This window comes from Hylobates moloch, unplaced genomic scaffold, assembly GCF_009828535.3.
Source record: "Hylobates moloch isolate HMO894 unplaced genomic scaffold, HMol_V3 SCAFFOLD_19, whole genome shotgun sequence".
In the NCBI taxonomy this organism is placed as follows: domain Eukaryota; kingdom Metazoa; phylum Chordata; class Mammalia; order Primates; family Hylobatidae; genus Hylobates; species Hylobates moloch.
Genome location: NW_026652294.1, coordinates 48,402,355 through 48,421,750, shown reverse-complemented (window position 1 = coordinate 48,421,750; position 19,396 = coordinate 48,402,355). Strand labels below are relative to the sequence as shown.

The 19,396-nt window shown below is 46.4% G+C and overlaps 1 protein-coding gene across 7 annotated transcripts in view; it reads right to left on the bottom strand.

Moving 5' to 3' along the window:
• The window catches only part of STRADA (STE20 related adaptor alpha), a 42,833-nt gene that overhangs the window by 1,754 nt on the left and 21,683 nt on the right, over positions 1 to 19,396 (bottom strand). For 4 of the 7 annotated variants that reach the window (XM_032138696.2, XM_032138698.2, XM_058431958.1 and 1 more), the window contains exons 4-10: positions 18,918 to 18,946; positions 9,356 to 9,458; positions 8,759 to 8,880; positions 6,090 to 6,198; positions 5,853 to 5,976; positions 2,631 to 2,802; positions 2,015 to 2,119 (exon numbers count right to left, since the gene is read on the bottom strand). In XM_032138696.2, the coding sequence (XP_031994587.1) occupies positions 2,015 to 2,119; positions 2,631 to 2,802; positions 5,853 to 5,976; positions 6,090 to 6,198; positions 8,759 to 8,880; positions 9,356 to 9,458; positions 18,918 to 18,946 (764 nt within the window). The remainder of the gene's footprint in view (positions 1 to 2,014; positions 2,120 to 2,630; positions 2,803 to 5,852; positions 5,977 to 6,089; positions 6,199 to 8,758; positions 8,881 to 9,355; positions 9,459 to 18,917; positions 18,947 to 19,396) is intronic. The other 3 variants (XM_058431959.1, XM_032138699.2, XM_058431960.1) reach the window with 1 other exon arrangement.

Below are 19,396 nucleotides of genomic sequence, written 5' to 3'. Positions count from 1 at the left end.
CTGTAGCGGGGGTCCCTGGAAGGCCTGAGAGTCTCTTCACAAATACACTTTTCCCAATATGCAAATGTGATCATTTGAGAGTAGAAAAGGTGGAAGTGGAGTAAGTTCAATTTTCCCAAAGAAATGCTGGTCACTGGTGTGGCAGCTCCGCCCTAGCCAGGCCAACGTGAAAGGAGAGGGGTTGCACAAAAGTACCCGCTTTCGCCATGGCTGGAAAGCAGGGTTCACAGTTTCCTCTCTCCCTTTACAAGGCATCAAATTCCTTTTGCTGTAGAGTCCTCACCCTAGGGGAGAGAAGCAGCCAGATGAACCTGCTTTGAAGCGCAGCCGTCTGCCGTGCCCAGGTGGATCCGATGAGGTCTGAGAGGCAGTCCCTGCAGTGCCACAGCCTGGGCTGTCGTTGCAGCAGGCCACACGGGGGCAAGATGCCCAAGGGGAGGCCAGGCTGGGTGGCTGTTCCAAAGTACCCCAACTCAACACATATAAAACCAGCCCCACCTGGGACTGCTGTCCTCGTGGAAGTCCTCATGACCGCATAAGCTGTCCAAGCCAGAAACCTGGAAATTGCTCTAGAGCTGCACTAACATGATAGCCACTAGCCACTTGTGGCTATTTCGATTTAAATGAGGTTTGAAATTCAGTCCCTCAGTCTCACTGGTCACCTTCTAAATGCTCGACAGCCACACAGTCTCATGGCTCCCATGCTGGACAGTGCAGCCACAGAAGCCCTCCTTCGCTGCAGCAAATTCTAGTGGACGGTGCTGCTTCTAGGCCTGGACTTCTTGTTTCCCCCCAGTTGCCTTTTAGTTCTTTCCTGAGCATCCTCTGTCACTGAATTATTTTACTGAGATCTCCTAGATTCCTCACATAGACTTCCATACCCTCCTAACTGATCTACTGGATCTAATCCATCTGCCGGGGTGGTCTTTGTAAATGAGCTAACTTATGCTGTCACTCCTGTGCTTAGAATCCTCAGCACTGCTCCACAGGCTTTAGGACAGGAACCGGTGCTCTAAAGTGGCATCAAAGCCCTTCACAATGTACCCTTGCTTCTTTCTGCGCCTGTCACCTGGCAGCCCCCAAGAAGCACTGCACCTTGGCCATTTACACCATTTACACCTCCTTGCTGTTCTCCAGATCTGTTTTTTCTAGACTCTGGGTCTCTGCACATGCTGCTGTCTACCGAGAAGAGTGTCCTAGTTCCTCCTCCACACAGGTGACTGCTGTCTGCCTTCCAACTCAAGGCTGCCTCCTCCCAGGACCTCCCTGGGCCCCTGCTCTGGGGGGCTGCACTCTGGCCACCCTCCAGCTGCCCCTACCACTGGGCAAGCAGCCTGTGGGTTCTGGAAGTGGCTTACTTAGAGCCTGCATCCTGCCCCTCCCAGTTCTAGACCACATTCCAAGTACCTGGGACCCAGGTAATCCTTGCCCAAACGACCCCAAATCCATTTTCTGGAATTAATGAGGCTTGGATAAGCCTCTTCCCTGGGTCTGTTTTCCCAAGGGTAGACTGTGCCACTGACTGTGCACCCTTGGATCCGAGGGGTGGCCAGAGGACAGGCATCTGGAGGGGCATGAACAGAAGCTGAACTTACAGAATGGGGGTTCCAAAGGTGTCAGCTGGAATGCGGTTGAGAACTGTGGGAATTCTAAATTAGAAACTGACCTTCCAGGTATATTTATCCAAGTAGGAGGACAGAACATATTTTATACATTTATAAAAACTGGTTAGCTTAATGTATATGTTTTAAATAGACATGTAGCGTGTGGGCCTCCATTTGCACCCCTGCTCCCAGGCTCCCCTCCCTAAGCTGGCCTCCCTTACCACCAAGTTTGCCACAAGAAGTAAACAAAGAGTGAGGTCACCATCCCCCGCTGGGTGGGACTTCTTGAAGGAAAAGACAGGGTCTTTCATCTTAGTATTCCTGGTCTGTGTCCTGAGTGTGAGAGATACTCAATGAACATCTGTGGAAGGCAAGCAGGCAAGAAGGAAACCGATGGACGGCAGGCTTACCTGGGTGGCAGGCATATCCTTAAAGGGGACGTGGCCGTTGGCCAGTTCACAGGCTGTGATTCCCACACTGTAGATGTCAGACTTGGCATCATAACCCTGGAGATTCTAAGCCAGGAAAAAAAGGCCACAGATTACCCCATTTGGTCTTTGTTCTTAGAAAAAGGGTAGAACTAAAGAGAGGAAAAGGATGGCTGTCCCCAAATCAGGACCTGCTGCTAATGACTCTCCTTGCCTGTGCTACTGAAGACTAACTGCTATTTTACCACCTGCAACTGTTTGGCAATGCTCTGTAAGGAGCAGGAAGTGCCAGCCCCATGCCCCTGCTTAGCACAGGAATCCAGAGAACAGCAAACATTTCCAAAATGCTCACTCTTCTCATAGGGTGCCAAGGGTCCCTAAAGGGAGCTGAAATAGCATCCAGTAGAGGTTAGGACCCCCTGGGAGGAACCACATCCATCTGCAGTGGACAGGCACTGCCCACACTGAGGGCTCCCTCCCTCCAGGAACCCCTTTACCCCACTGGGAGGTTGAGAGCCCCCGACTCCAGGCAATGCCTGAAGGTTCCCTTGGGAATCATGAGTTGGGTAGGAGAGCTCCTCTGGGCCCACACACAGACCTGCTGGAGGACCTCAGGGCTGAGCCACGGCAGAACCTTGACGCTGTACTTGGGAAAATCGTGGACCACTCGCTGCCGCTGCCCGTGGCTTATCATGCTGAGGTTGCTGCGCAAACCAGACAGGTAGACCTTCCCATCCACAGAGATCAGGATGTGGCTGGCTTTGACACTCCTGGGGAAGCGGGGAGGGTGTCATGGAGAGTAGGAGCCCCTCCTGCTACAAATTTTTGGTCTTCACACACTCCACCTGGCCAGCTGTCTCTTGTGTGTGTTATACATGTATATGTGTATTTTACATATATAACCATGTTTTTGTTTTTATTCAGATAGAGTCTCACTCTGTCACCAGGCTAGAGTGCAGTGGCTCAATCTAGGCTCACTGCAACCTCTGCCTCCTGGGTTCAAACAATTCCTGTGCCTCAGCCATCCAAGTAGCTGGGATTACAGTTGTTCACCACCACACCCAGCTAATTTTTTTCTTTTTTTTTTTTTCTTTTTGAGACGGAGTCTTGCTCTGTCGCACAGGCTGGAGTGCAGTGCGCCATCTCGGCTCACTGCAAGCTCCGCCTCCTGGGTTCACAGCATTCTCCTGCCTCAGCCTCCCGAGTAGCTGGGACTACAGGCGCCCACCATGACGCCCGGCTAATTTTTTTTTTGTATTTTTAGTGGAGACGGGGTTTCACTGTATTAGCCAGGATGGTCTCGATCTCCTGACCTCGTGATCCAGCCATCTCGGCCTCCCAAAGTGCTAGGATTACAGGCGTGAACCATCGCACCCGGCCCGCCCAGCTAATTTTTATATTTTTAGTAGAGATGGGGTTTCGCCATGTTGGCCATGCCAGTCTTGAACTCCTGGCTTTAAATGATCCGCCTGCTTTGGCCTCCCAAAGTGCTGGGATTACACGTGTGAGTCACTGTGACCGGCCTATCACCAGGTTTTTTGTTCTTGTTGTTGTTGTTGTTGAGAGAGAGTCTCACTCTGTCGCCCAGGCTGGAGTGCAGTGGCGCAATCTCAGTTCACTGCAACCTCTGCCTCCCAGGTTCAAGTGATTCTCCTGCCTCAGCCTCCTGAGCAGCTGGGACTACAGGCACATGCCACCACATCCAGCCAGTTTTTGTATTTTTAGTAGAGACAGGGTTTCACCATGTTAGCCAGGCTGGTCTTGAACTCCTGACCTCAAGAGATCCACCCCTTGGCCTCCCAAAGTGCTGCCACTGCATCCAGCTATAACTATGTTTTAATGAAAAACTTCAAATCTACATAAAATAGCATGACTCCATTTACATATCACCAGACTAAAAGCTTATTTAGCTGTCATCCAGGCTGGAGTGCAATGGCACGATCTTGGCTCACTGCAGCCTCCACCTCCCAGGTTCAAGTGATTATCCTGCCTCAGCCTCCCGAGTAGCTGGGATTACAGGCACCTGCCACCACGCTCGGCTAATTTTTGTATGTTTAGTAGAGACAGGGTTTTGCCATGTTGGCCAGGCTGCTCTTGAACTCCTGACCTCAAGTGATCCACCCGCCTTGGCCTCCCAGAGTGCTGGGACCGTTAAGTGCTCTTGTATGCTCTAGACCACCTCTTGCCCTACCTCCTACGAATGCTTTTAATCTGTACTTTTTATTTGTAGGAATCTTGTAAAGTGTACCTAGGGGTACTGTGTTCCGCATCCCATTCTTCCTTTTTCACTCAGGGCTGTAGTTTCCAGACACATTTGTGTTGCTAGCTGTGTACCTTTCATCTTTGCTTCTAATTGTCACCTTGGCTCTGGGAAGAGATCTAACACTTTTACTCATCCATCCTTCTGGGGACAGACATTCACACTACCCCTAACCAACACATGTGTGAATGGTGACATCCAAACATGTCCCCTGATGGGTCTGCACGAGGGTTTCTTTAGGGTGTACATCCAGAAGTGGCATTGATGGTTCTGGTTCCGTGACCCTGACTGGCAGCACTGGCCATCTTCCACCACCTGGACAGGAGGCTCCCCGTCCTTGCCACACTGGGATTCGTCCAGCCTCCCAACCGCTTCCAGTCTCATGTGTATAAGGTGACCTCTTGTTTTTCATTTGCTTTTCTCTGATTGCGAGATTTGAGTGGCTCTTCCTATGATGGGTTTGTCTTGGGGTTTCCTCTTTTGTAAACTTCATATCTTTGGCCCATTTTTCTTGCTTTGCTGTGTCCATTTCTTGTTGATTTGCAAGATTTCCATGTTACTAATCTCCTGTGTTGACAAAGCTAATATCATCTGCTCTGTCACTTGTTTCTTAACGTTTTTCATGGTATCTTGTATTGGATAGAAATCTTCTTGATGTAATCAAATTCATCAATCTTTTGTCTTATGTTTTGTGCTTCTAAAATGTTGAGAAATTATTATATGCCTCAGGTCACAAAAACATTTTCTCACATTTCCTTTTATTTAAGTCTATAGTTTCATGTTTTACATAGAAGCCTTTAATCCAGCTGGAGTCCTCCTCTGTATGAGGAGTTAGGTAGGGGTCCAGTTTTACCATTTTCCCTACTATGAGCTGATTTCTTGACACCATCTACTAAGCTATCTGTCTTCGTCCTGGTCTCTCAGCATAAGACTGACTCTGGGGCACAGAAAGAAGGAGGCAGAGGGTGGAGTACAAAGGTCCACATCAGATGTTCCTCTCATGCAACACTCAGGACCAAGCTGCTCAGCAAAGAGAAAGTCAGTGGCTTCAGCACTAACAGGCTAGGTGACCATCCCCCAAGTCAGTGGCAAGGTCAGAATCCAGATCCTTCTCTTTTTAAGACAAGAGTCTCACTCTGCCACCCAGGCTGGAGTGCAATGGTGTGATCTCCAGTCACTGCAACCTCTGCCTCCCAGGTTCAAGAGATTCTCCTGCCTCAGCTTGTAGTCCCAGTAGCTGGGACTACAAGCACGTGCCACCACACCCAGCTAATTTTTGTATTTTTAGTAGAGACAGGGTTTCACTATGTTGGCCAGGCTGGTCTCAAACTCCTGACCTTGTGATCCACCCGCCGTGGCCTCCCAAGCACTGTGATTATAGGCATGAGCCATCGCACTGGGCCCTTTTTCTTTTCAGAGCAAAGAGTTCTTCAGCAAGAATCCAGATTCTTGATTTTAAACTCTGGCTTCATTAACTTCAGTCAAACTTCACCTGTTTACCTGAAGGCTCGGGGCATAGCTACCCACTGTAATCATGGGAAAGGCCGCCTAAGAACGCACCTGTGTACATATCCCATGTGGTGGATGTAGTCGAGGGCCTTCAGCACCCCCTGCAGGATGTAAGCGATCGCCAGCTCATTCATGCCATCCATGAAGTGTGTACAGATGAGATCTTTTGCAGAACCTGGAGAAAAGAATTGCATGGAGGCAGTGAAAGGTAATGGAGGAGGAAAACACAGGCAATCTGACAATAGAGTCCCAATAACCCCTTTCTACCAAGAACCCTTTCCCACTCACCATATGCCATGAATGATGTGACAACCCACAGCTCATTGTCTGCAATAAAAGTGGCTCGATATGGCACGATATTGGGATGGTTGAAGAGTTTGGAGACATGCAGCTCACCCTGGAAGCAATGATGAAGCTGAAGTCAGAAACAAATGGCACTGAAGGATGCCGCTCAACATGAAGGTGGCAGCATGGACAATAGGGGGACCTGGCACTTTCTGGGTGTTCTCAAGAGTCGTGGGAGCAGCCTAAGCAGGTGCCTGCCAACATAGGAAAAACAAGGCCCTGCTGCCTGTGCAGGGACCCAGCACTGCTTTGCCTCTGCCAAATAGGGAAACTGCCAACAACAGAGGGTGCCAGCACACTGACTCAGAGATGATGAAGGCAAACTGTTGACTGAAGACTTCTGAAGTTATAAGCTTATCTCAATTTCAAGGGCCAACGTACAGAATTCCTCTTTAAGATAAGAAAACAAAAAATATTTTGTTGTTATTTGTAGAGACAACTGTGTTGCCCAGGCTGGTCTCAAACTCCTGGGCTTAAGCAATCCTTCGGCCTCAGCCTCCCAAAGTGCTAGGATTATAGGCGTGAGCCACCGAGCCACTGCACCTGGCCAAAAATGTTTTCTTTTTTATTTTTTTGAGACAGGGTCTTGCTCGTCACCCAGACTGGAGTGCAGTGGTGCGATCTTGTCTCACTGCAGCCTCAACTTCCCAGGCTCAAGTCATTGTCCCACCTCAGCCTCGCTGGTAGTTGCGACCACAGGTGGACGTCACCATACCTAGCTAGTGTTTTGTATTTTTTTGTACAGGGTTTTGCCATGTTGCCTAGGCCTGCTTTGGCCTCCCAAAGTGCTGGGATTACAGGCGTGAGCCACCGTGCCCAGCCCAAAACTATGTTTCTATTATAAAAGAAAACATGGCCGGGCATGGTGGCTCACGCCTGTAATCACAGCACTTTGGGAGGCGAGGCGGGCGGATCACTTGAGCCCAAGAGTTGGAGACCAGCCTGGGCAACATGGCGAAACCCCATCTATATGAAACACAAAAAAAATTAGTTGAGCGTGGTGGTGCATGCCTTTAGTCCCAGCTACTCGGGAAGCTTAAGTGGTAGAATCACCTGTGCCTGAGAAGTCGGGGCTGTGGTGAGCTGTGATTGCACCACTGCACTCCAGCCTGAGCAACAGAGCCAGACCTTGTCTCAAATAAAGAAAAAAAAAAGAAAGAAAGAAAACATAGTTGATGGAGGAGAAGGCCGGCTGAGACTGGCTTCTGCTCCATCCTCAGACCCACCATACTACTATGAACAGATGAACAAGTCCTAGAGCACCATCAGGTAACCACCAATTCAGAAAAAGTTGTAAATGAAGGAAGGGAGGGGCTGCAACTAACTCTACTGAAGGAAAACTGCCCCAGGCCCTGAATCTAAGCTGGCATCAGGAAAGGAGAGTCTAACTCCTAGGCACTTACTAGACTCACAATCTCTCTCTGTTTTGTTTTGTTTTGTTTTTTGAGCCAGGGACTCAGTTTGTCACCCAGGCTGGAGTTTGGTAGTGCAATCTCAAACTCCTGGGCTCAAGCAATCTGCCTGCCTTGCCCTCCCAAAGTGTTGGGATTACAGGCATGAGCTACCATGCCTGGCCCCTCTCTCAGTTTAACGAGAGAGTGGCTACTTGCTTCTCGAATAGAAAGGAATGTCAGGACCCGGCATAGTGGCTCACACCAATCCTAGCACTTTGGGAGGCTGAGGTGAGTTGATTGCTCGAGCTCAGGAGTTTGAGACCAGCCTGGGCAAGATGGTGAAACCCCATCTCTACAAAAAATACAAAAATTAGCCAGGTGTGGTGTGCCTATAGTCCCAGCTACTTGGGGGGCTGAGGCAGGAGAATCACTTGAGCCCAGGAGGTTAAGGCTGCAGTGAGCCATGCTCCTGCCACTGTACTCCAGCCAGGGCAATAAAATGAGACCCTGTCTCAAAAAAAAAAAAAAAAAGCCAGATGCGGTGGCTCATGTTTGTAATCACAGCACTTTGGGAGACCAAGGCAGGCGGATCACCTGAAGTCAGGAGTTTGCGACCAGCCTGGCCAACATGAAGAAACCCCGTCTTTACTAAAAATACAAAAGTTAGCCGGGCATGGTGGTGTGGCGCCTATAGTCCCAGCTACTCGGGAGGCTAAGGCAGGAGAATCGCTTGAACCCAGGAGGCGGGGGTTGCAGTGAGCCGAGATCGTGCCACTGCACTCCACCCTGGGTGACAGTGAGAATCCGTCTCAAAAAAAAAAAAAAAAAAAAAGAAAAGAAAAAGAAAGGAACATCAAACAGGATGCTGAGAGCCAGAAGATGGCCACTGGTGGCAGGGCAGGTGCCTTGCGTCTGGAACAAGATGGCTTGGGTTTGAATCCTGCCTCTGCCATGGGCAAGTTACTTAGCTTCTCTCTAAATAATAAACAAATGAATAAAAGAGCCAGAAGGGAGTGTTTGGAGAAGAAAAGGGAAATATAAATTAGTCTGAGCAGCATTTCAGCCCAATCCTTAGTGCCAAATGGCCAGGATTCTCCACTGAAAGCTTCCATAACTTCCGAACGTTTAGTCTGCCTTCATTTCTTTGTAATTCCTTGTAATTCCTATCAGAGCCAAGAGCCCACCCTCCCTCCATGTGACACACTCATGGTTTATTACCTGCAAGAATGTTACCATCTCATTGGAGCAAGCTTCTAGGTTAATCCTCCGTACAGTCACATACTCTCCTGTTGGTTTGTACCTTGCTAGATTCACAGTCATCAGGTCCTCAAATCCTTTGCCTAAAAGAAAACGAGAATGCCATACACAAGGACAAGAACAACAAAGGTTTTTAAGAAAATTTTCCTTTAAAAAAGGGACTTGATTTCAAAAGAAACTTAACGTTAAATTTTTCACTACTGTTACTTTTTTTTTTCCTTTTCCCAGCAGAATTTAACTGTTATGTTCATGGCTCACATTTCTTGATTTTTCTCTTATCAGTTCCTTCTCAGCCAACCTTTCTTACTCACTATGGCCAGGACACCAGAAACATGCAGCCACAAAGGAAAGATGGCAAAAGAGCTTCTCTCCTGGAAGTTTGATCTCTTCCCATACTTGGCAGAAAAAAACAGAGAAGACCCACAGAAGCAAGTCTGTGCCCATGAATCCTCCTAACTAGTGGACGGCCTCTGCTGTACACACATCTGGGGCTGCTGAGAAAGCTGCAGCAGCCCCTGGAGCAGAGAGCAGGAGAGTAAGGACGGCCCCTGCACATACCTATCACAGTGAGCAGTTCATAACACCCTCCCTCTGGCAGAAAGCTACTCATGACCTCCTGTTTAGAGAAGGATGCTATTGACTCTGAGCTCGCATCATTGGTCTAAAAAAGAAAAAGAAAAATAGGTTAGTAGAGAAAACTGGGGGTGGGATGGGAGTGGGGTGAAGGTGGTAATTCAGACCCACGAGGAGACTGGCATCTAAACACACACACAAATCCCGACTCGGTGCCAGCACTATTTGAAGAGAAACAAAACACCACATTCAGTGTAGTAATCAGCACTAATATCAGAGCAAGCGTTAGGGTTGTCTACAAATGAGACAAGGACCTGTTCCCATCAGCTGTTAATCTGCTTGTCCTTTCCAACAATCAATGCATTTGCTAAAAGCTATGAAATGCTCACTTGGAGAAGGGATGTCTAGAGAATGAAAGCATGTTTGGAAAAGAGAAGCAGGTGGAGAGGTAGGGGTTCTCTTGAATTTCCTGATGTATTAGGATCCTATTTTTAAGGTCCTGACCACAAGATCTCAAAAGGTCAAACACTGAATCTTGCTCTAGGGAAAATGTGGCCAGGAGTAGCCCCCTCTTTAGCAAACCAAGAGCCCGGGCCAGTCATTGCCTGACGTTTCCAAGTGAAGTGGGAGAACCCTGATGCCCTGAGCTGCAGGAAAGGCACAGAACTGTCAGGTCTCAGGCATCATCCAGGCAGCGGAGGAGGCCTGCTCCCTCGTCCCTGCCCACGTGTGCTGTGAGTGAAGCTGGAGTCCAGCCACTTAGGATGTGTCACAACTCTGGCCTCTGAGGTCCTAGAAGAAGGTGTCCAGCCATGTCCGAGTTTGTGCAGAATACACGGCAGACCAACAGCTCTTCTTTCAGCTTAATGGACTGTTTCCTTCTTCCAGACCTAAATTTATGTGTATGATTTAGGGACTGTGACCGCTTTTCTTTTTTTTAGATTCTCTTTCTTTAGATGCACATCTAACTGAAATGGAGAAACCTGGACCAGCTCATGTTTCATGTGCTGCACTCATAAACCTGACCTCCAGGCAGAAAAAGTCCTTTGTGAAAGTATGAGAGGCTCCCGGCCCAGCACTACCCAGAAGAGCACGAGCTGAGAGTGTTCTGACAAGGCGGTGCTTGAACAACTCTTTGGGAAGCAGCTCTGCAGAGGAAACCATAAAGATGACAGTGCTCCATACCTGTTAGATGACCAGGGTATACTTTCCAGAGCACTTCCACATTGCACATGATCTCCTCCATAGCTCAGTGAAGTAGCCGGGACAGATCTTATCTCCACTTTTCACTAATAAAAACGAGGGCCAAGGAGATTATGTGACTTGCCAAAAATAAAAACGTGAGTACATGGCACAGGACCCAGGCCCAAGCCAGTGAGATTAATCTACCACCCTTTTGGCTGACATTTCACGTGTATCTGGTTTGTTTGTTGTTTTGTTGCTGTTGTTTTTAAGAGATGGGTTATCTCTCTGTCGCTCAGGCTAAAGTGCAGTGGTGAGATCCTGATTTACCGTGGCCTCAAACTCCTGGGCTCAATTGATCCTCCTGCCTCAGCCTCCCAAGTACCTGAGATTATTGGCAGGAGCTGAGATTATTGGCTGTATGTGGTTTCAAAACAGTTGATGCTGCTGATGGGAAAAGAAACCCTCAAGTGGGCTCTGTCTCCCTCACCACTTACCCTGGCAATAAGAGGAACCTGGTCAAGCAAAATTAAGCCCTGTCACCAAATTCCATTTCTAATTTAATCAATTTTTATATTTATAAGATTTGGCCATATTGTTGTATTTCACTGTAGTTCACCCATTTTCACTGCTGTATAATATATTCACCACATGAATATATCTCAGTTTATCCAATTCCAACATTGATGGCTCATTTGGATTGCTTCTCTGTTCTGCTATTATGGACTGTGCTACTATAAACATGTTTGAATATGCCTCCTGACTAAAGCTTGTAATTAGGAGTGGCTGGAATTGCTAGTGACAGACCATATGAACAGTCAACTGTTTGAGACAACACCAAATTATTTTCCAAAATGCTTATACCAATTTACACTCCCACCAGCAATGTAGGTGGTTTTTTTTTTTTTTTAGACAGAGTCTCACTCTGTCACCAGGCTGGAGTGCAGTGGCACGATGATCTCGGCTCAATGCAAGCTCCGCCTCCTGGGTCCAAGCAATTCTCCTGCCTCAGCCTCCCAGGTGGCTGGGACTATAGGTGTGAGCCACCACGCCTGGCTAAGTTTTGTATTTTTTTGTAGAGATGGGGTTTTGCCATGTTGCCCAGCTGGTCTTGAACCCCTGACCTCAAGTGATCCACCCAGCTTGGCCTCCCAAAGTGCTAAGATTACAGGCGTGAGCCACTGTGCCCGGCCACATGTGTTCTTATTAATTTATCTTTTCCCGAACATTTGATATTTTCAGATTTCTTAATTTTCTCCAGTCTCATGGATTTGATTTACATTTCCCTGATTACTAATGAAGATGAGGATCTTTTCATATATTTATCAGTCATGTGAGCTTTCTCCAAGGTGAAAATGCCTCTTCCTGTCTCTTGCCCATTTTCCTATTGTTTCAGTGCAGGATTTCCCCAAAGTAGGCCCCACAGAACTCTGATTCTGCCAGTTGGATGGAAAAAGTTGCCATGTCCAGTGAAGTTAGGAAATGCAGATACTCTCTCATGGAGGATCACAAGGTGTATGTCCATATTAAAGGCACTGAGAAATTCTGTAGTAAGAAAACTTACTTTGTTTAACCTAGCATTTCCCAAAGAGATCTGTCTAGGGAACCTTCTGTGCCTAACATCTGTTAAATTTTGGGAAAGACAGGCCGGGCGCGGTGGCTCACGCTTGTAATCCCAGCACTTTGGGAGGCTGAGGCGGGCGGATCACGAGGTCAAGAGATCGAGACCACGGTGAAACCCCGTCTCTACTAAAAATATAAAAAAAATTAGCTGGGCATGGTGACGGGCGCCTGTAGTCCCAGCTATTCGGAGAGGCTGAGGCAGGAGAATGGCGAGAACCCAGGAGGCGGAGCTTGCAGTGAGCCGAGATCGTGCCACTGCACTCCAGCCTGGGTGACAGTGCGAGACTCTGTCTCAAAAAAAAAAAAAAAAAAAAATTTTTTGGGAAAGATAATTGGGAAAGGCTATTTTAAATAAAACATATGCTACAATGCAAAGAACATAGGCTTATGGGCCACATAGAGGCCGAATTTGAACTCAGGTCTATTACTGGTTCTGTGATCCTGGGCAAGTCACTCTGATCTCTTGGGATCTCCATTATATCAGCAGCTGAATAATTTCCATCTCATAGTGTTGTATCTATTAGATGAGATAAAATATGTTAAGAGCTTAGTGCTACCTGGTGTATAAAAGACATTCAATACATGTGAATCCTATTCTCCTCCTCCTTCTATTGCTCTCTACTTTTTGGTGACTCTCCTGTTCAACAAATAAAATGGAAAAGAGAAAATGGAGGAAACAGAGAATCCTAAGCAGAGCTTGATCAGTAAAGTTGATTTGATACTGGTTTTTATACTTATCTGTGTTTTCTAATGCTCTCAAAATAAATTCTAGGATCATTAAATTTTATTTTATTTTATTTATTTATTTTTGAGACGGAGTCTCGCTCTGTCACCCAGGCTGGAGTGCAATGGTGTGATCTCAGCTCACTATAGCCTCTGCCTTTTGGGCTTAAGCGATTCTCCTGCCTCAGCCTTCTAAGTAGCTGGGACTACAGGTGCGAGCCACCACATCTGGCTAAGTTTTTTTCTTTTCTTTTTTTTTAGAGAGAGTCTCACTCTGTTGCCCAGGCTGGAGTGCAATAGCGCGACCTCAGCTCACTGCAACCTCTGCCTCCTGGATTCAAGTGATTCTCCTGCCTCAGCCTCCCGAGTAGCTGGGATTACAGATGCCTGCCACCACCCCTAATTTCTGTATTTTTAGTAGAGACAGGGTTTCACCATGTTGGCCAGACTGGTCTCGAACTCCTGAATTCAAGTGATCTACCTGCCTCAGCCTCCCAAAGTGCTGGGATTACAGGTGTGAGCCACTGTGCCCAGCTAATTTTTGTATTTTTAGTAGAGACAGAGTTTCACCATGTTGGCCAGACTGGCCTTGAACTCCTGACCTCAAGTGATCCTCCCACCTTGGCCTCTCAAAGTGCTGGGATTATAGGCGTGAGCCACCATGCCTGGCCTGGGATCACTAAATTTTTAAAAATTATTATTATTATTATTTGAGATAGGCTCTCACTATGTCACCCAGGCTGGAATGCAGTGGCAAGATGATGGCTCACTGCAACCTCAATCTCCCAGGCTCAAGCAGTCCTCTCAAGTGGCTAAGACTACAGGCATGTGCCACCATGCCTAGCTAATTGTTGTATTTTTTGTAGAGATGAGGTCTCCCTATGTTGCCCAGGCTGGTCTCAACCTCCTGGGCTCAAGCGATTCTCTTGCCTCAGCCTCCCAAAGTACTGGGATTACAGGCTTGAGCCACCGCACCCTGCTGACTCTAGCTTCTTGAAACGATCTCATCTTCAGAATAATCTTAAGATCTTAAGATACTGGTTACCACATGCCAGGTACCTCACAAAGGTGAGAGAGATACACAACCAGGAGGCAAAAATGGAGCAGCAATTTGAGCAAAAATCCTCAAGCAAGAGTTCTGAAATGACAACTCTCCATCGGTTTAAAATTCACAATGCTCATTTGGTCTTGAAGTGTCTCATTTTCTCAACCTTATACACCCCTAACTCCTGCACATATTCTTGTTCTGCAGATTCTGTTTTCTGAAGTATTAATCTATTCCTCAATAAAATCAATGTTACCAGTTAATAGAAAGCTCAGTGGGTTGCTTTCAGACCCAAACTCCCCACCCCAGCCTATGAGTATCCAAATGATTTGGCCCTTGCCTACCTCTGTGATCTCATTCCACACCACACTTGCCTGACTCGAACAATATCCCCACATAAACAAGCGTGCTCCAGTCTCAGGAAACCTGCACTAACTGTCCCTTTGGAACCCTCTTAGCCTCCTCCTTCCCCTGACCCTGCTATTTTTCTCATGGCTACCTCTTCAACATCACTGAAGTCTCAACTTAAATGTCCACTTTTCAGAGAGACTGCCTAGCCAAAGTAAACTAGGCTACTGGTCACATTATCAGACAGACTTGCTTTCCTTTCTTCACAGAAGTTACCATTGCAGCTTATTTCTCTAAAATCTTCCACTAAAGTCTCTTCCATTAAAATGCAAGCACCAGAAGGGCAGGGACCTTGTCTGTCATGTTCACTGATGTATTCCCCCAATGCCTGGAACACCGCTGGCAAATACTTAAAAAATGAAAATGATTTAAGCAAAGTCTGAACTGAGGCTTTCTGCCCATGATCTTTTCATTCCCACAGGCTAAAGAAGAGAATAGGTCAATGCAGCCAGTTCCTTTGGAAACAGGTGCAGCATGATGACCTATGCTGGAAATGCCAGCCTCATATGACACAGTTGTTAGATTCCTGTGTTACTCAGGACACTGTATAGATCAGAATCTGATTCCTGCATGTGAGAAAGTACTGCATTTTTCAGTAGGTAACAATATGGCCTCAATGAGAGGCAATTACTTTGTATCTGAAGGTCTTTGCACATCAGCTCTCTAAGCAAACTCCTTAAAATTTCTCTCACTTGAAAAAGAGACTATGAAAGACAGCTGAGTCCTGAGATTCAAATATTCATTTTATGTACTTTAAATAACTCCCTTTGGAGAAACCACAGATAGATACTACTTTTTTTTTTTTTTTTTTTGAGACAGAGTCTCGCTCTATCGCCCAGGCTGGAGCGCAATGGCGCAATCTTGGCTCACTGCAACCTCCACCTCCCAGGTTCAAGTGATTCTCCTGCCCCAGCCGCCTGGGTAGCTGGGATCACAGGTGCGTGCTACCACGCCTGGCTAATTTTTGTATTTTTAGTAGAGACGGGGTTTCATTGTGTTGGCCAGGCTGGTCTCAAACTCCTGACCTCAGGTGATCCGCCCACCTCGGCCTCCCAAAGTGCTGGGATTACAGGCGTGAGCCACGGCGCCCGGCAGATAGATACTTCATTACCTATGTCCCTCTTCCTTGTCAGGCGTGCATATAAGCTTATAAGACATATTGTCTACTAGGCTATAAACTAAGACACATTCTTGCTAAGCCTAGGTAGGGAATGATTCATTAAACTATCAATGTGCTTAGTTAGTAACTTGATAATATTTATTTCTACTCTCCAGTAGTACAGAAAACTACTAAAACTAACCCAAAAGTATTAGTTTTAGAAAATGAAATTCTTTTTCTTTTTTTTTTGAGACAGGGTCTCACTGTGTCACCCAGGCTGGAGTACAGTGGCATGACCATAGTTCACTACAGCCTCGAACTCCAGGGCTCAAGCGGATCCTCCCACCTCAGCCTCCCAGGTATATGCCACCATGCCAGGCTAATTTTTTTTTTTTTTTTAATTAAGGACAGAGTCTCACTCTGTCTCCCAAGCTGGAGTGCAATGGCGCTATCCTAGCTCATTGCAGCCTTGAACTCCTGGGCTTAAGGGATTTTTCTGCCTCATCTTCCTGGGTAGCTAAGACTACCAGTGTGTGCCACCATGCCTGGCTAATTTTTTTGTTTTTAGAGATGGGGTCTCACTATGTTGCCCAGGCTGGCTTCAAATTCCTGGCCTCAAGTCATCCTCCTGCCTCAGCCTCCCAAAGTGCTGGGTTTACATGTGTGAGCCACCACACCTGGCCTTTAGAAAATAAAGTTCTGGGGGCCGGGCGCGGTGGCTCTCGCCTGTAATCCCAGCTCTTTGGGAGGCCGAGGCAGGAGGATCACAAGGTCAGGAGATCGAGACCATCCTGGCCAACACGGTGAAACCCTGTCTCTACTAAAACTACAAAAAATTAGCTGGGCATGGCAGCGGACGCCTGCAGTCCCATCTACTCGGGAGGCTGAGGCAGGAGAATGCCGTGAACCCGGGAGGGGAAGCTTGCAGTGAGCTGAGATCGTGCCACTGCACTCCAGCCTGGGCGACAGAGCGAGACTGTTTCAAAGAAAAATAAAAAAGAAAAAAAAAGAAAATAAAGTTCTTGGCCAGGCAAGGTGGCTCACGCCTGTAATCCTAGCACTTTGGGAGGCTAAGGCAGGTGGATCATCTGAGGTCAGGAGTTTGAGTCCAGCCTGACCAACATGGTGAAACCCTGTCTCTACTGAATACAAAAAATTAGCTGGGTGTGGTGGCACATGTCTGTAATCCCAGCTACTTGGGAGGCTGAGGAAGGAGAATCGCTTGAACCCAGGAGGCAGACGTTGCAGTGAGCCGAGATTGCACCATTGCACTCCAGCCTGGGCAACAAAAGTGAAGCTCCGGCCGGGCGCGGTGGCTCAAGCCTGTAATCCCAGCACTTTGGGAGGCCGAGGCAAGCGGATCACAAGGTCAAGAGATTGAGACCATCCTGGCCAACATGGTGAAACCCCGTCTCTATTAAAAGTATAAACATTAGCTGGGCGTGGTGGCAGATGCCTGTAGTCCCAGCTACTCGGGAGGCTGAGGCAGGAGAATCGCTTGAACCCGGGAGGTGGAGGTTGCAGTGAGCCGAGATCACACCATTGCACTCCAGCCTGGGCGACAGAGTGAGACGCCATCACAAAAAAAAAAAAAAAAGTTCTTGACTGGGCATGGTGGCTCACGCCTGTAACACCAGCACTTTGGGAGGCTGAGTCAGGTAGATCACTTGAGGTCAGGAGTTTGAGACCAGCCAACATAGTGAAATGCTGTTTCTACTAAAAATATAAAAATTAGCGGGGTGTGGTGGCACATGCCTGTAATCCCAGCTACTCGGGAGGTTGAGGCAGGAGAATTGCTTGAACCCAGGAGGCAGAGGTTGCAGTAAGCTGAGATCGCACCACTGCACTCCAGCCTGGGCAACAGAGTGAGACTCGGTCTCAAAAAAGAAAAAAAAAAAAAAAAAAAGAAAAGAAAGTTCTTTATGAAACTGGCAATATGAGCTCACAGGCAATCTGGAATTGCATAAAATGAACTAGTCCAGTGATAGCAACTGCTCTGTCCCCAGCTCACTAGGAATGATTCTAAAACAGAGGCCTTCTACTTTGTGGATATTGTATAGGTCCGAACTCAAAGAGAGACCAAACTTCATTTAGGAAAACAAACAAACAAACAAACAAGGAAACAGGCAATATTTTGAAGGGAAGAAGTCTAGCTCATCTGACATTGCCACAAGAAAGGCAGGTTAGTTCATCACACTGTTTCAGTTTTAGAACAGGTCTAAACTCAGATAAAAAGAATGAAATATTTAGCCCATTCTCTTTAAATGCAGCATGGCATAGTTTAATTAGTGCAATGTAATAATCTCCAATTGCTCATAGAAAGGAACTAATTCTGTCAAAGTGTTTTCTTAGTTTCCCCCACCATGAAATGCATTTTATTCATTTTGAAGCATTTGAAAAATAAATAAGCAGCTGATATTCAGAAATGACCATAAAATAACTATGTTTAAAGAGTTTAAAACAAAATACAGTAAAGCATACAAAGACAATATTCACAAAATGCTACCAAATAAACACATTCAACTTCCCACAGGTTTCACACAGGATGACTTTTGATATAACATCAGCAGCTGTAAAAATATAAAAATTATATGTAATTGGCATTGTATTCTAGAAAAATAGCTAACTAAGCCTATAGGGAACGTTTTTGGTCTCCAGATTGGAAAGCATTTGGATCTGATAGAGAGGTGCTCCTGATTAGCAGATGACATAAGCACAGCCAAAGCTTTACTCAGAAATTCCCAGTCAACATCATTGTCCTTCACTCAACCTTGGGGCTGCTGCAGAAGCTGCAAATGTCTGCAATCTGAACAGAGTCAGAAGTCTAGGTAGGAAAGGTTCTTATCCTCTCTCCTTATAAGACACTGATTCATATATTCCAAAATAGCTTGGTACATTGTGCACATCTGGTGCTATTTAAGTAAAATAAACTAGAAGAGAAAGAAACAGGGTAAGAATCTTGCAGCTTTCACCAATGAAAAAAGTAAATGTTCTGCTTTATACTTTTTAATTTTGCTTTTGTTTTTAAGGTAAGAGATTTAAGGTCCTGTCTTATTATCTAGACAGAGATCTGTATTATCTCTGTGGACTAAAATCTATTATTAATAGACTAAGGACGGAAAATTTAATACCATTAGTCACTAAACAATAACCGTATTTCTGATTGTTGAAACTTACTTTTTTGGGGGAAGGGGTGGTGGTTGATTGGCAGGGCTGGGGAGGGGAGGAGACCTTAATCCCCAGAAGAGACAAAAAGTACCTGAGACTTTTTTCAGTTTTCAGACTACACATCCAAATATTTCCAGGGTGAAACCTGAATCTCCACAAGTACAAAAATCACACTACAAATAAAGCTCAGTGACAGATAAGCAGAAACATAAAATGATAAGCCAACAAAACACACAAACTTCCACAAGAAGTCATCTCCATGCAACAGCCATAGTGCTAGGGCCTAGGAAGTCACTTACTTTTCTCCGAGTGTCACCCGGAGGCTGCTCTGGGGTAGAGAAATTGATTGTTGGCATTTTGTGTTTTAGCAGAAGACACACCCACATTCAGAACAGCAATTACTGTACTTAGGACTACATTTATTAATAGAAACCACTTAAGAGTCATTACAGCAAAAAGTGCCTGCGGGGCTACATACAAACACACACATAGATCCACAGTAAAAATGCTGCAGAGAGATAGGGCTTTAAACATGGATCTATGGTTCTTCAAAAGGTGGCAAGACTACTACTCTATGGGTATTCTTTACTGGATAGAACTCAACTCTTACATTTCTGGTCATAACATTTACTTGGCATCAACACACAATGTTATTATGAATAGGCCAGTTCCTTATACTTTGTGAATAAACAATTCATTATATAGTTACAGAAGTTACAGAGATGGTTGGCCATTTCCCAGTGAGTGTGGGAACCAGAAAACATGTTTTTTCAAAAAA